This window comes from Talpa europaea (assembly GCF_964194135.1).
Source record: "Talpa europaea genome assembly, chromosome: 10".
In the NCBI taxonomy this organism is placed as follows: Eukaryota; Metazoa; Chordata; class Mammalia; order Eulipotyphla; family Talpidae; genus Talpa; species Talpa europaea.
Window position 1 is genome coordinate 53,156,323 of NC_140077.1, and position 17,971 is coordinate 53,174,293.

The 17,971-nt window shown below is 37.2% G+C and overlaps 1 protein-coding gene across 1 annotated transcript in view; it reads right to left on the reverse strand.

Annotated features, from left to right (window-relative positions):
* BICC1 (BicC family RNA binding protein 1) overlaps positions 1 to 17,971 on the reverse strand; it is a gene marked incomplete at its 5' end in the record, with an annotated part of 282,881 nt that overhangs the window by 173,071 nt on the left and 91,839 nt on the right. The window contains one exon of the mRNA XM_084246139.1: positions 12,476 to 12,522. Within this exon, the coding sequence (XP_084102265.1) occupies positions 12,476 to 12,522 (47 nt within the window). The remainder of the gene's footprint in view (positions 1 to 12,475; positions 12,523 to 17,971) is intronic.

Consider the following 17,971-nt stretch of genomic DNA (forward strand, 5'->3'; position numbering starts at 1 on the left):
CAAGGCAGTCTGCCTTGATTCTTTAGGGTATAAAAAAAAAATCATAACTTCCATTTCCTCTGTTATACACTCTTGGCACACTGGGTGGCATTTACGTGACACTTCTCTTCTGGAGTGGACCCTCTTATGGATAGAGACCACAGGGTCACCTTGTCCTCTCTACAGCCCTGCACCTGGCACAGTAGCTCACAAGGAGGCCAGTAAAGGTCCCATGAATGGCGTCCATAGCATCTTTGCAAAGATAATCATTTACTCTATAAACCTTCTGATAAGCATCTTTTCCCTTCAGCTTGAAAGCTCTTTGAAGACAGAAATAATTTCTTCAGTATTCCCATGGAACCTAGAAAGAAAACAACTGGAGCTTTTAGATTCAGATTGCCAGGTAACTCATCATAATTTTAATATATGACAAGGAAACTAAAGAGAAGCGATACTCACATCAGACTCACATTCCAATCAAGTAATGAAAAATACCATTTTCTCCATTTTGTTAGTACCTCCCTCTCAATGGACTGGGTGAAGTCAAGAAAAACTTAGTCTTTCCAGGTCTACCAACCTACGGAGATGGCACAGAGCTTGTACAGCACCTCCTAGTGACTTATACATGAACTTGTACCCTTGTCTTAGAAAATCCCATAGCAAAATGTAACAGGAGGAAATTCTATTTAAGAAAACAACTCCAAAGTAGATGAGTTTCAAGTTTTCTTATTCACAGGAGATTAAGGTTTCCTGGTAACTCCAAAGTAAACAAGCAATGGGAATTGAAAATAATTCAAAAAAGTAATTGATGGTGAACCCAAGAAAGAAAATGAAGAAAGAAACAACAACATCTCTATATTTTTGCCTGCAGTTGTTTTCATCATTTCCCACCTACCATCACTTTAATCATTAAGAAATGGAAAATTTGGGTAACTGAATGAGGTTTAGGTGACAAAAGCACTGAGTCATAAATGCTAAGGAAAGAAAGACACGCACTTCTCTTAAACCATTGTGATTTTACCAAATCGGAAAATAATGAAATCTAGTTCTTCACCTTTTCAACTGCCAAAAGGCTGCTCCTTTCAAGAAATAATTTACAACAAAATTCTTACAGGAACTAGTGGACATTCATAAATGATGTGAATTTTCTAAGGTTGGAGTGAGGGAAAAAGGGTCAGAAAGGATAGGAGGGATGGTATTGGGAAAAACCCCAACTTTCTGAGCCTTCTGTTTCTTAAACAACCAGCCTAAAATAATCCTCAGTCCCCCTGCCAGCCCCCTCCCAAACTAGAGGAACTAGTTTAGAATAAACAACTACTAAACATGCAAAATGAGAGCAACATTCAGGAATTTTAATAATTTAAGGATATTATTTTAAAAAGACAAAGAGTAACAAAGTGCTATCCTCAACCACTGTTAACAAAACAGAGAATGGTTTATGCTGTTCTAATTCCTCAGCATGTTGGCTAACTATAAACTTCCCACAAAAAAATAAAATATTGACTAAAATGATAATAACAACAATGACCAAAGAGAAGAAGGAAATCCTAGTGGGTGTAAAAAAGGCCACAATGAATTTTTTATATAAAAAAGGAAAAAATTTGCTTTTCTACCTAAGATATTAATAGCAATGATTCTATTATTCCTTGACAAATCCTGGCATCTGAGTAACAAAAATAAACATACCTTGGCTATGAATACTATTTATACAGTATACATCGTTGTGCACACATGATCTGCACACACAGATCATATAAAGAGGACTCAGCAAACCCTGCTATTGTGTTTGTTTAAAAACACACCATGGTAACCTCTGCTAAATACATATTTTGAATGACAGATTTTAGGAAAATGTCATGTCTTACTGAAAAAACCTGAAAGAGACAGCTTAATTTGAGCCACTTGTACAGGATAAAACTATTGCACATAGACATCCCCCGCCCTAGAAAATCCATAATGAAGAAAGAAAATCATATGCCAGTTCTGACTACTAGCACAGAAGCATCTTTCTAATGAATTCATGTGACATATTCATATTCAGTTTCTGACCATAACTGCTACAAGGTTTCCAAGTCAAATGTCAGGTCAAAAGAGAAAAAGCTGTGAGAAATAGGTTTTGTGACTCTTTACCTGCCAGTCCGAAATCAAGTATCTACAGTTTGTTATGTAACTAGCAATGACATTAGAGTCAACCTTTCCTATATCAAGAAATGCCAATTTTTCATGTCTGTGACCAATTCATAATGCCTCATAATTATAAAATCTGTAGCTACTTCTGTATCACATCTGTGTCACAGATATCATGGTCTCGCTGTAACTGTACTCATCAGTCTACATCTGAAGCAGTGAACCCAGATATTGCTGCCATACTGGAAATGGGACATAATCTTGCTCCTAGAAGTGACTAGAAGGATAAGGGATTTGAAAAGTAAGTCATACAATTAAAAAAAAAAAACTCAGTATCTTTAGTCTGAATATTTTTTTTTCTGTAACTAAAGTGTCTCTAGTTTGAAATGGTTATAAAAATGACCTTCAAATTTGTATACCTCCAAATGGCAAGACAAGGGCAAATGGAAGAAATAAAGAAATTTCTAAATATCAGCACTGACTAAAAATTATCTATTTTGTATCTATTTGGACCTGTTTCATCTTCACGCCTGTTGTGAGACAGAAGGAATTTCAGTACTTGATGAGAAGAAAACAACCCAATCATTTATAAAATATTGTAATATTCTGCAAAGCAGTAATAATTTATATGTTCATGGACAATTATTTGAACCATAAAGATCTGCATTTCTTCAAGAGGTAGTAGTAATTGTCAATCTTGATTTTAAAAGAATAGAGGTTCATTATTGAAAGAATTTTAAAAAGAACAAAAATCAGTCATAATCTCACCATTAAGACAGTCACTGTAAACAATTTGGCTTCACTCCTGCCCCAGTCAGTTTTCTAGTCACGAATATATGTAATTTGAATCAAGATGCTGATTTGTCCCTTTGTTCTAAATTTTTCATTTAAATAATTTCCCAAGTTAGTAAACATTTACAAAAAAGCAATATTTTAATGCCTACATAGCAATACAAAGATATACAAACATTTTAAGAATCCAGATTGTTTTTAATTTAACTATAAGCATTGCAAATATTACCACAATAAATATCCTATTATTTCTTCTTCAGAAACATCTCTGATGCTTTACATATACACAAGAATTTGCTTTATGCCTCCAAAGATAAACCAGATGTAAAAACAATTTAAATCTCATGACAATCAAAGTACAGCAGTAAATATACACAGACAGATTAACAAAGCAAATGCAAAATTGCTGTGAACGCCAAGTAATCACATTAATCCTCTCTCAAAATCATTTAATGCTGCTATCTTGAAAAATTGCTTTTGGCCCACACAGAAATATTTACATTTGCATATTAACAGTGTAATTTTTATCTGGGAAATGTAGAAATTATCCTGAAATCCTATTATCAAGTATAAGTAAGGAACTTTATAGCTCAATATTTTTCAATTAAGAAAAACACAGTCAACTACAGCAATTAAGAAATTTAATCCATTCAGGGAGAGCATTTTACAAAATAATATATGAGTCTTTTAAAACTAGACCAATAAATCATTTAACTGGACTTTTCCAAAGTCATTTAATTCTAATTGCATTGCACATCACTACTCAATACAAAGTTCCGCCTTATGATTCTTATGATTCTTTTTAAAAGAACTATTTTCACAAGTTCAGTTTGATTTTTCACAAGATCTAATACTTTGAGTTTGGTTTCAAGAAGAAACAGAATATTCTAATCAATAACAGCTGAACTTTCTTTCACCAGATATTGATTTAAGATTACAGTATCACTTAAAAATCACAGCAGTAATCAGGGTAATTTACTATCATCAAACACTTTTTTTAAGCTATATTTGTTGAGGTAATGTTGATTTACAACACAGTCTGTGTCTTAGGGGGATATAGGTTTATGCCTCTACAAATGCAAGTTACTTCAGCATACCCCCAAGAACCCTCCACTGGATCTCCCCTTTCCCATGTTTCCACCCCAGCATACTCCCCTTCTGATAGCCTTAATCAGAGTCCATTGTGCTCACCCCCTCCTCAATGCTCCAGATCTATGTTCAGCTTTCGAGGTTTGTCTTGTCTGATCTTTTGCTTGAAAATACCATCCAGTATTTTTCTTTCTCCTTCTGGCTTATCTCACTTAGCATAATCCCTTCCACCTCATCATATTACCACATATGGCATGAGTTTATCTTTTCTGGATTGCTGAGTAGTACTACATTGTGTACATATACCACATCATCTTGATACACTTTTCCTTTGGGGGGCATTTAGGTTGTTTCCATATCTTGGCTTTGTAAATAGCCCCGCTATAAACACACAAGTGTAGGTTTCCTTTCAAATTAATGTTTCTGCATTCTTTGGCTATATATCTAGGAGTGTAATTGCTGGGTCATGTGGTAGATCCATTTTTAGTCTTTTGAGGAACCACCACACTACTTTCCATAGGGGCTGGACTAGCTCACATTCATACCAACATTATAAGCAAGTTCTTCTTTTCTCCATACTCTTGCAGCACTTGGTACTTTTGGTTTTTTTAATATGGGCCATTCTCAAGTTGAAGGGTGGTATCTCACTATGGTTTTGATCTGCATTTCCCGGATAAGTAATGACAAACATTTTTTCAAATGTATGTTGGCCATCTGGATGTCTTCTTTGAAGAAGTGTCTATTTAGCTCTTCTCCCTTTTTTCCTTTTTTTTTTTAATTGGTTTTCTGTTTTGTTTTGGTTGAGTTGTATGAGCTCTTTGTAGATTTTCAATATCAGGTCCTTGTCAGATACATATGGTGTGCAAATATTTTCTCCTGTACAGTAGGGTGTCTCTTCATTTTGGTTACTGTCTCTTTTGCTGTACAGAAGCTTTTTAGTTTGTTTTTTATCCCAGTTGCTTATATTCTCCTTTGCTTTCCTTGCTGATGGAGATGATTCCTGAAAGATGTTTCCTAAGTTTATGTTATTTATGGAGTGTTTTATTTAGGTTTTCTTCAATACATCTTATAGTTTCAGGTCTTTCATCCAAGTCTTTTATCATTTTTGAGTTGATTTTAGGGTACTGTATGAGATAGTGGTCTAGTTTTGCTTTTGCATGTGGCAGTCCAATTTCCCCAACACCATTTATTGTAAAGGCTTTCCTTGTTCTTGTCATAGATTAGTTGTTCATACAAGTGTGGTTTTATTTTTGGGCTCTCCTATTCCATTGGCATGTGTGCCTGTGTTTGTTTCTGTACCATACTGTTTTAATTATTATGGCTTTATAGTATAGTTTGAATTCCAGAAGTGTTGTACCCCCAATTTTCTTCTTTTTTGATGGGAGAGCTTTGGCTATGTGGGGAATTTTATGGTAACATAAGAATTTCAGTAATATTCATTCCATTTCCTTGAAATATGCCACTAGAATTTTTATTGGGATTGCACTGAATCTGTAAACTGTTTTGGGTAGGATGGCCATTTTGACAATGCCGATTCTTCCTAGTCATGAGGAGGGAATAACTTTCCATCTCTTTGTGTCTTCTATTTCTTTTAACAACAAACACATACTTTAAAGGCATCTCAGTGGCATCCCCTGCTTCCCTAGTAGGAAGCAAATGTGGTTTTCATAAAGCAGTTTGGAATGACTGCCAAAATAAAGCCAAGTACATAACATTATGATGGAGATCTACAGATGAGTCTGCAATACACTTTAAGGATGCAAGTTGACACCCAGACTTCCATGTCCAGATAAATACAAGGATAAAACTAAGAAGACTAGCAGAATGATGAGCAAGTCATACAGTGTTTCCTTAACCTTTCTCACTAATCCTTATCCGTAGAAGACAGAGCAAATTATAAAACATAAAAATAGGAATGATGCGGGCCTCCCCAGTGGCGCAGCAGTTGAGCGCTGGGTTGCGAAGCTGCCCACAGCCTCTGCAGCACCGGTTCGATCCCCGGCTGCTCCCTGTTCACTGGAGGAGGGTCCCACATGGCGCACAGACCTCTCCTGCCACCCGCTGCTCCCCTCAGCAGTGTATTTCAGTCCTTCTGCCTGCTCTGCTCCCTGCTCTGGCTCTGGTGAATTCTCTCACCCTCCTGCACTTCTGACTGTACCCAGTGCTTATATAAATCAATCAATCAATCAATCAATCTTGTATAAATAAATAAATCTTTAAAAAATAGGAATGATGCTTTAACAATTTTCTAGATGGCTAGACAATGTTTTGAGGGTGTTTCTTTTTTTTTCTAAGCTTTATAAAAGGTTATTTATGCCTGTCTAGTCTTAAATATGAGAGAACCACACTCGCAGACTCTCTCAGTAAAACTTATCCTCAGGGGCTAACACTGTTATGTTGTAGAGCCTTCTCAGCCCATCTTTAAAACCATGACATCAGGGTCTCCCTGGTGGCGCAAAGAATTAAGATGCAACCTATGAAGCAGACCACAACCTCTGCAGCACAAGTTCAATGCCCAGCCAGGGAGCTACCCACATGGTGCAGCAGACCTCTCCTGACTTACCCACTGCTCCCCTCAGCAGTATATTTCAGTCAGTCCACCTGTTCTGTTCCCCACTCTGTCTCTGGTAAATCCTCTCACCACCACCCCATCCCGCACCTCTGGCCTGTATCCCAGCTCATGTATGCTTAAAAATAAAATTAATCTTTAAAAAAAAAAACAAGACATCAAATACTCTTCATTGCCTATACTACCCTTTTGTAATGTTATATATGTAAATGTATTGAACAAATACTAAGACCAAAGCTTGGGCCTCCCTGGTGGCACAAGGGGTTAAGTACAGTGCTATGAAGCTCTCCTTAACCTCTGCAGCACAAGTTTGATCCCCCACCAGCTGGCCAAGGAGCAACCCACATGGTGAAGCAGACCTCTCCTGCCTCACCTGCTGCTCCCCTCAGCAGTGTATTTCAGTCAGTCTGCCTGTTCTGTTCCCCACTCTGTCTTAGAGTGTCCCCACTCTGTCTTATGAGAGAGTGCGGTTCTCTCATACTTCTAGTGAATCCTCTCACCGCCCTTTCCCCCACCCCACACCACTGGCCTGCACCCTAGTTCTTGTATGCATAAATAAATAAATGAAAAAAATAAGACCAGGCCTCCCCTGGTGGCACAGCAGTTGAGCGCTGGGCTTGCAAAGCTGCCTGCAGCCTCTGCAGCGCCGGTTCGATCCCCAGCCACAGGAGAGGGTCCCACATGGCATGACAAACCTTTCCTGCCATGCCCGCCGCTCCCCTCAGCAGTGTATTTCATCACTCTGCCTGTTCTGTTCCCTGCTCTGGTGAATTCTCTTACCCTCCTGTGCTTCTGACTGTACCCAGTGCTTGTATGAATAAATATATCTTTAAAAAAAGACCAAAATTTTAATATATCCTAATTTTATTTATTTAAATCAAGTTTAGTTTACCATATTTAAGCACAAATTTCAGTGTTAGGAAAAGTATATCATGGGCTATAGTTAATTGAATTTATTTTTCAGTAATTAAATCAAAAATTAGTTCTATTGCCAGAAGGATATAATCTATTCAACATATGCAAAATAATGGTGAGTGGGCAACTGTTTTATAATTTCTGCCTTCTCCCATAAAAAGATTCAAGTAGTCTCCACTTAAGACTACCCAATTCACCCATTATGAGGTACAAAGGGAGTCAAATATTCCTCCAGCAGTTTCCCCCAGAAAACAACACTTGTTAATTTCCACTCTGAAAGTAAAAAGAGTAATATTATTTTGTCTAGAAAGGATGAGCTTGAGGATAATAAAGATATATCACATACATTGCCAAAAAGTATCTTACTGATGTTAGTCTTACTGTTAGTTCTTGTGAAAAGCCAGTTTACTAGGTCAGTTTTCCAAAATGTCATATTTTGAGAGTATAAAGTATCCCTGTATTTAAAATATGTGGCATGTATTTTGTGGAGAAATAATGTATATAACCCAAGGCAGTGGAAAACTTGATTTTCATCAGTTATGATGCTGACTGCATTTTGTCTCCTTCAGCCATTGAGAGCCCAGATTCTAAAGCATTTTGCTTTGATGAGTCACATTTGTAATACAATCATTGTACCCATCTCCACCTAATGTACTGTAACACATTTTCCCCGGCAAGATCTGGCTACAGTCATTTCACAAGAGAAAGGGAAAAAAAGAACTGATTAAAAGGAAACAGGACAGACAGTGAGTAAGCCATGAACAACTGCCCAAAGAACTGTAAAATACCAGGCAGATCACTTCCATGTGTTTCAATTAAAGTTGCCACGAGAGGTGGAAAAAGAACTAGAGAGAAAATTGATAAAGTTGTATCCATTCCCTCTTTTTGTAAGTACAGTAAAAGCCAAAGAAGAAAGGTACAATTAGTGGGGAACTTGCAAATTACAAATCAGGAAAACATTTGGGATTTATCTAATACAAGTAGTCTAATTTACAATCCTGTCAGAGGGTATTATAAAAGGCACTTTATATGCATTTTTATTATATATAGAAAAAGACTAAGAAATGCAGACAATAGTTTTCTTTCAAAGGAAGGACAACAAATTACTTTTTTTTCTCTTTCTTGCATGTTCATCATGTATCTGTTCTTATTATGACTTGTAGTAAGAAAAAAAAAACAGTATCAATGACAAAAAAGATAAAATCTATATATCAATTTGCATCAAATGTATCAAAATGGGATACCATTTGGTTTAACAAATTTTTCTGATATACTCAATTTTTCTGCAGAATCATTTCCTCTACTAATAGATGTTTTTAATTGAATGGTGTCCCACCAAAATTCATGTTGAAACCCTACCAGTACCTCAGAAAGTTTTATTTGGAATGGGGTATCTGCAGATAGAATTAGAAAGATGATATCATTAGGACAGGTTCTAATCCAATATGACTGGTACCCTTATAGAAAGAGGATATTATCTGGCCACAAAAACACACATAGGGAATGCTGTGTGAAGATGAAGGCAGATATTAGGATGATGCTCCCACAAGCCAAGGAATGCCAAAGGTGGCAAGCAAAATAGTACAGCAAGGAGATAAGCATGGAACAGATCCTTTGTCATAGCCTTTTAAGGAACCAACACAGAAAACACCTGGAACTTGCACTTCTAACCTCCAGAACTGTGAAACAACCAAATTATGTTGCTTAAGCCACACGGATTATGGCATACTGTTACAGCAGCCCTAAAAAGTTAACACAAAAAGGTTTCAAAGCAGAGGGGGTGGAGGAAAGCAAATTATGTTTAAAAAGTTTAAAAAAGGGGAAAAAAAGGTTCCAAAGCATACCACATGAAGATGTTACACTCTGAACACATACTTTTTCTTCTCCTCAACATCCCATTACTGCAGGCAAGTGAGACCATATTGACAATTTGTCCAAGGGAATGCAAGAAGTGACATATACCCATCCAGGTTGGTCCTTAAGACTGTGACACACTCCCCATGCTCTTTTCCCCTTTCTCACCAGTGCACAACTAGACATGGTGGGGACCCAGCTTCAAACTCAGAGATGAAGTCCACACCTTAAGATACAGCAGATCTGTGTCTTATGAGGAACCTGGGACTGTCTGAGAGTAGTGCACAATGCCACCCACAAGTGCAACTCTCCATAGAACACTGCTGTTCTCTAAGCCACTATCTTATTGGGTATCTCAGAGTGCCAGAGGACATAACACAGTTCAAACACATGCAGCAAAGCAGTATATAGAAAAGCAGGTAGACCTCGGAAAGAAACAATAACCATGATTCTGTGGGAGAAGTTAAGTGTAAACTAAACAACTACTATTATAGCTTCAAGTTTGAGAAAATATATTTGATGATCTTACACATTGCTAAGCTACAATTTTGACCCATTTTGAAAACCTACCAATTCTTATTCTTAAAGATATTTTAAAATTTATTTCACCTTTGTCACTTTCAAAATTTTATTGAGAATAATTAAGTGAGTATAATCATATTGTTATGGCTTTACATATATTTTGATGGTATAAAAAAACAAAATCACCTATGAGTGTCACTCTCCTCCTCCAAGCCCCTCCCTAGTCAAAGTCAGTATGAGGCTTGGAGGAGTCCTTCCAGACTTAGATGTTTTTAAATAAGTGAGTCAAATTTTAAACTCAATTCAAGAAGTTTTAATTTTGGATTTCGGTCCATAACCCAGAGTCAAAACCAAAATCATTTCAGTAATAAGCCTTCATATTTGCATTATTCTGGGAGGAAAAAAAATGTATTTTTTCCAAAGATGCCAATGACCAACAATGTGGCCCATTTCTTGAACTTAAATATTTCCCAAAATGTCATTAAGTAAAACTGGAAAATATGTGACTATAAGAAAGTTCCTGGAGGATAATTCAATATTTCTCCATTACTTCATTCCACTGTGGATGAACTATAATATCTACTTCTCTCTGATCAAAACACACACAAAAAAATTACTCTTCTGGAATGTGTGGTATCCATGAAGTTACATGTTTCTTTATGAGGTGACTATCCAAATCTTATATGGACACTTGCACATCAGGAAGACCCTTTAGTGTTGAACTAAAGAAGAAAATAAGATAAATCAACTCCCGTTTGGCTATTCAGAGACCTGTGACCAAGAATACAATCTCAAGTTCCAACTCATGGTTTGTGGGATGCACACATGTTCCTGGATTCAAACATGTGTTTCCATTTAAACTGCTGGAATGTATATATGGCCCCACAAAGAGTGATAAATATTAGCAAATCTTCTAAGAATGAAGGTCCTTTGTGATCATATACACTGTTTTGATTCAGCTTTTAAAATGTGAGTCACACAAAACTCAAGAGTCTGCTTTTCACATCTACCTTCAAGTTAAAGAACAATGAAAAAAAAAAAAAATACATACCCCTGCATAAGCAGCATCTATATGCACCATAACAGCAAACCCAAGGAAATGCCAAGGAAGGGGCTTCAGGAAGAGCATGTAAGTGCCAATCCCATAAGCCAAAAGCAGAGGTAGAAAGCTGTGGTTGGACACATTCTATTTAGCCAGCATTTTTTCGTGTTTTAAATTTAAATTCTTTGAGGAAAAAGCCCCTCGTATGCTGTGTGCTAGCCAAATGCTTGAGGTGTGAGTCGATGTGAATTCTTCCACCTCCTGAGCCTTCTTATATTGTTTCTTTGGAATATCTTTCCAAGTCACTCAGCCTACCTCTTCACTTGACTATTTTCTCTTCTAAACACCGGAAAGAGTCGTTCCTTTCTAAGTCCCAGCCAAGTACTTAACCCATTCCGACCCTAGACTCTCTGGATACTTGTGTCACTGAACCATCAGACGCCCACGGGTTCCTTTTGGGTGTTGAGCCCCTGCCTACACCTTGCTGCCTTGGGCCTCTCCAGTGTGGGGCACACAGTGGGTAAATAAATATTTTCACAATGAAGAAAGGGAAAAACAAGTATCAGCTCTGAAAATGCTTGCTTTTAATACTCTTAGAAGAGAATGCAGTTGAATAATAAAGTTGACCCCCCTCCCCCAAAAAAGTATATCACTCAGAAGAGAATGAACAGACTTATGAAACCCTATCTGGTTGCACATAGGTTTTTCAAAGGCTTGATGACCTTCTACAGCATTATTTGGTCTTGTCTATAGTTGCTGCTATATTCTCACTCTTCCTCTATGACCTATATGTTTGATCCCACACAGATGCTTTTTGTATTCCAACAACAAGGACACAAACATAATATACCCACGTGAGCAAAAGAAGGAAAAATGTGAACTCAAGCCACTTTCTCTAAAAGGATAGGCATCTTCCCATAGATAAGATACTTGTTGTTTAAAACAAGTCCTTGTTGTTGGAATACAAAAAGCAAAATACATCTGATTAGAATCCAAGAATTGCTCTTCATAGTTGCTCATATTCATTTTTCAATCAGTTCCACTTCTATTTCCCTTTGCTCTAATATGACTGGTCAGACTTCACTGAAAGTCAAAACTTTCAGACAACAGTCAGAGAGCCAATGAACGAAGTTACCAATCATGAGCAATTAGATCTAAAGATGATCTTTTGCCAATTACATGTATGTGGTATCCCATCCATGATGGTGCTTACCAGAAATGAGGAAAATTTTGAGGGATTCCTCTTTACCACCCAGGCCAGGTTTGGGGATGTGTTTGGGGAAGGAGAAATAGTTGGTAACCAAAAGAGAAGATAATTTGAAAAGCATTTTGCTGACTTCTGCATGAGAAATTCACCTGGCCGCCCTCATTACCTCCAAACAAAAATTTCAATAGATTTGCCCCAGGAAGAACTTCCTAGAATAGCTAAATCCCCAACATCATCCAGAGACCTCACTTCTCCCTGAGTAACACCAACTGTCTTATCAAACCTATTCCCCTTGAGCTTTTGGGGCTTCTAGAATAACTATTAAGACAAGTATATTTCTCATTATAGTCATCAAGACAGGAGTAAAAAAGCAACTTACCTTTTGAAAAAAGTCTTCCCCACTTTTGCCTTTTCCTTCAGCAGCAGCTGTAAATAAAAATGTATACATTTAAAATAGTTTCATTTCCCCATCTATATATTCAACAACTCCCGACTATCAGGTATGAAAATACAAAAGTAAGCAAGACGCCAACCTCTCTCTCCCACAGTTCAGGGCCTACTAAGGGGCCTCAATTGGGAGACAACATTGAAAAAAGAAAAAATATTAGCCCAACCAATTATATATTTTTAGATAATTTCATCTTTTTCTATGTAAAAGACTCACAAATCTCTACTTCTACAAATAAATGAAAGTATCTTGTCTTTACATAGTTAAGAGGCTATTTGAACAAGAACAAGTATCTACCAAAGTCACCAGCTGTAGCGCTCTCAGCACTTCCTGTCTGTAACCAATCCCAGGCATGAGGTTGCCTTTTAACTGTTGGCCACCCCACCAGGCCTCCTCTGAGCTGTTTCAGTGACTATATTATCTACTTGGATTTCAATTGCCATCATATACTACACTTTAATTCACTCTTTCATTCACATATACAAAAGAGAGGAAAAGCAACACAAAAATTAAACAGTAATGGTAAAGGTCACCGACAATAAAACCTCATGTGAGATTAAAAGGTCATTCATTGCATTTGAGCAACTGTTTGTATATCCAAGGGGTATCCTATAAATACAAATATAGGACAAACCCTATTCTGTAAGTTCAAAGGTCCAGGACTGAACATTTTTTATTTGTGCAGAGGGATGAGAGATTTGACCGAAAGGAGAGAGGGAAGACCATATAGCTTGTAATAGCCTCAAATTGCATCTTTTAGAGAACAAAATCCCAAAGATTTTCAGCTTGAGGCATAGAGTGGAACAATGGTTAACTAGAGGAGCCACTGCCTGGCCAGCACAAAGAAATAACTGGAGAAGAACTCCTGGAAACTGAAGTCTGGAAGATCATAGTATCCCAGCACCTGCTGGCCAAATCTACAGAAAGGCACCACATATGAGCGAACATGTTCACACTAGAGCATCCACCTGTTATAACTATTAAAGATGCAAGAATCATGGCAAATTATTCTGCTAGGTGGAGGATTCAGAAATCAAAGAAATCCCCTCTGCCTGCACAGAAATAACAAGTATTAAAACTGAAATTCTTTTTTCACCAAATTTATACTCCACGGTTAAATATAAGACATCTCCAGCTTTTTTACTTCCTCCTCAAAATAGAACAGAATATGTTTCTGTGATTTGCAAGGACATTCTGAGGAGATGTATGGGAAAAGAGCTAAAAGGAAATAAAATTTAAATTATATTCTGATATATGGGTAGGCTAAACAATACCCCCACCCAAGACATGTATGTCCTAATCCCTGTAACCTGTGAATATATTACCTTAGATGGTGAGAGAGATTTTACAGGTTGCCAAAATAGCAATTGCAAAACAGGAAGATTACCCAGAATCATCTAGGTGAACCCAAGGAGCAGAAGGTTCATTATCTAAGAAAGCTAAGTGAGAATGGTAGCAGCAGAAAAGGATACATGACAATGAGAGGGTCAGAAACAGGAAAGATTTAGAGATGCTGGGCCTCCCTGGTACAGCAGGTTGAGAGCAACGCTGTGAAGATATCCACAGCCTCTGCAGTGCAGGTTTGATTCCCAGTCGGCCAGGGAGATTCCCACATGGCACGGCAGACCTCTCCTGTCTTGCCCGCTGCTCCCCTCAGCAGTGTACTTCAGTCAATCTGCCTGTTCTGTTCCCCACTCTGTTTCTGGTGAATCCTCTCACCCCTGCACCTCTGGCCTGTGCCCCAGCTATTGTATAAATTAAAAAAATCTTTTTTAAAAAAAGAATACAACTAAAAATAATAGTATACAATTCAAAGATTTAGAGATGCTACATTTGAAACAGACTTGGAAGCTGGTCATAAGTCAAAAGATATCAGTGGCCTCTAGAAGCTGGAAAAAGCAAGGAAATGGATTCTTTGCAGCAACATCAGGAGGAGTAGGTCTTGCTAACACCTGATACCAGCCCAGGGAAACCCATTTCATAATTTTGATGTCTAGAACTATAAATAATAAATTCATTTTTTTTTAAGCCACTATACTTGTGGTAATTATTACAGAGGCACAGTAAACTAACATATAATGTCAAGATATAAATTGTTTGTAGTTGACCCTACAAACTATGACTGACACTCTAACTTAAATATACATCAATATTAAGACTTTTACAAAAACAAAAAGCAAATCTGAACAAAAAAGCTTTTTTTTCCAAAATAAATGGGGAAACAAGGTTGATACTAGTCAAAGGGGCCACCTGAGCCAGTTAAAATAATAGTCATCAAACCTAAAGACAAAAACCTAATAACAAGTGTCTTGGGGTCACATCAACTCAGCTGTATTTATCTTGGGCAGTCTTTATCTCTCAAGCTAAAAATAGTTTAAGGGTCCCTACTTGATGACACCATTGCTTGGCAATGAAAATTGCATACCAGAGCACAAAAAAAAAATTCTAGTGACATGGAAGAAACTCTTCATTGAAAAGAAATTTTTTAAATCAAGTATATTTTCAAAGATCTATCTAATGAGTCAATTAATCACCCCTTTCACCAACAGGAAATCCCCCTCATAACTAGAATTCAACAGTATAAACCTTATGATACAATTACATTCCATTACAGATTTTTTTCTTTAGGACACTTATTTTGCTCATGACAAACTCATTATGTCACAAGCTTAAAATGCCCCCTCGTTTACAAGTCCAGTTAAACAGACTTCACAGAGTGGCCTTTCAATCCCTGAATGAATAAAAAGGAGATAATTTTCTTAGTAAGAAAACTATAATTAACTATGTTCCCAAAACATATCTCAGATTTAACCAGAAACCTGTACCTTTAGCAAGTTTTATGACCCGAGAAAAAAGGAGGCAGAGTCAGAAGTGGCATACACAAAAGTCCTTTGTCTTTTTCATTCTGAGTGTTCATGTTCAAGAAACTCCAAATCAGAATCTTATTTCACCATATCTGCGAATTATCCATTTCCCAAGCAGGCAAGTGTCCTAGTAAAAGACTTGGGTAGGACTTGGAGTAGATCATTGTCTCAGGTGCAAATCATGGTTAGGCGCAGTCACTGGCACTTTCCAGGGAGTGTTCTTATCTCATTCCCAAGCTGCTGGGTCCCCAGTAAGACTTTTAATGACCCCACACAAAAGCTGCCAAGGCCACAGAAGCCAATCTAGGGAGAGTGACATTTCACCAAAATATTCTCTCTTCCCAAAGGGAGATCCTTATGTGCTCACAATGGAGAGCTTAATTCTTAAACTTACTCTGAATGCCTCAAAATCAAAATGTAAACTCCTTTAAAGAAGTGGGAGATGGGGCGAGGGAATTTGAAGAATGTTTCTTTCTCAGTATAAACTTCAGCGTTTAAGATCTTCATGTTACAGAGTGGAGAACAAAAAGACGCTCATTCTATTACCCCACAAATATTTAAGTCCTGTGCTGGAGAATCAAAATAGGTAAGGCCCTGTACTCAGTCAAGTACCCCTTTATACTTAGACAGACAGACAGACTGAGCAGACAGATGGATATACATATTCAAAGCCACACAACTAGTGAAAGAAAGTCAAAATAAAAAAATCAGTTCTAAGGACTTATAGTCACAACTCTATCCAAATTACACTTACTAGAAATTTTATTTACCTATTCTCATTCTGGTCAATGCACTAAAAAGTGAGACATTTTATTTTTCATCCAGTGCTTGGCTGGGCAGTCCTGTTCCCCACTGAAGAACAGAGGGTCTCCTGGAAGACCACTTGAGAGTTGGATGCAGAGAAGCGAAATATGACATATGATAGGGCCTCCCCTGGTGGTGCAGCAATTCAGCACTGGGCTGCAAAGCTGCCCAGAGCCTCTGCAGCTCCGGTTTGATCCCTCGCTGCCAGCAAGCGTCCCACATGGCGCACAGACCTCTCCTGCCACGCCCGCTGCTCCCCTCAGCAGTGTATTTCCTCAGTCTGCCTGTTCTGTTCCCCACTCTGGTGAATTTTCTCACCCTCCCGCGCTTCTGACTGTACCCAGTGCTTGTATAAATAAATAAATAATTCTTTAAAAAAATAAAAAACGACAGATGAAAACATCTCGACTTTAATGGTTTTCTTTTCATTCTATTTGGTGGAGGTAATGTTGCCTCTGAAAAGAGCAGACCCATACTCGCTGTCATGGCCTATCCTGAATTAAAGTACGACTGTATCCTGTGGCATAACAGTTCTATTGAATCTTTGCGTTCTTCCATACTAAAAAGTCCTTGTCTTTTTTAGTACACAGTAACATGAACATATACAGAATGTTTTAGCAGACTTTTTAAAACTGTCTTTACAAAATGACTTCTACCTGACGTACCAAAATTTAATCATTTGATTGCAAAACCGAATTATTGCTGCCAATGAAAGCAATTGTCTTTATTTTTGTGACACAGAACTCCAAGAATAAATTACTTCAATACTACTGAAACATAGCTGGCTGGTTTTCCAGGTAAAGTATTTCAAATTTTAAGCTAAACAATTCATTTTTTATGTTTATTATAATTTCTCCAATGCTTTGCCTTATTTTATTTCATATTTTTGCTTCACCAGAAATATGGGATAGCAAAAGCCAAGGCCAATAAAAACAGCAAAAGTTGAAACAGGTGTAAACTATTATAGTCCACCAAACTACAGGGCAAGTCTAGTTAATTACTGAATTAAAGGAGAGAAAAGGCTTGATTTTAAATTCTTCATAGGGCATATGGAAACTTCTGTTTAAATATCCTTTTCATTCTGAAATGATTTTCCATTATAACATCTGATGCTTTATGGAGCCAAATCTAAAAACACATTTCATATTTAAAACATAGTATGGAATATCTTTAAACATTCCCCTAGTAAGCAATGAGTTTTTTCACTCAACATAGAATTTGAGTAAGGAAAAATCATGTTCAAGTTATGAAAAATAATTGAGGAATAATTCTTCAAATCTGTAAAGATTCAGAGCATTCCTCAACACCCCCCCCCTTTTTTTAAACACAGTCCCACTATAGCTCATTTGCAACTAAGAGAACTGCTGTATTCTAAGGTCACCTAAAAAATAAATAAGCATTTAGATACCCTCACTCTCCCACAAAAGTTCATTACTGAAAATTTAAAACCTTCACTTACTGTGTCAATTTAAAAGAGCTACACCATATATTTTATTCTATATATTACTGTCTTCATAAAACTTCCCTGACAATTTGGCCAATTCCACTGAGAGTGGAACATCTTATGTTCATGAATCATATCTAACACTAGAATGGCAAGCAAATCTTCTAAGATCTAGTCAAGATTAAGTTTATTTTTAAAGTTTCTTCAATTCTTAATTAAACTCATTTAAATACTCTAGCAAACTTAAGAACACATCCAAATTTAACTTCAGTAGTAACTGGTGTCATCTGAATGTTGTTCATCAAAGTAAGTATG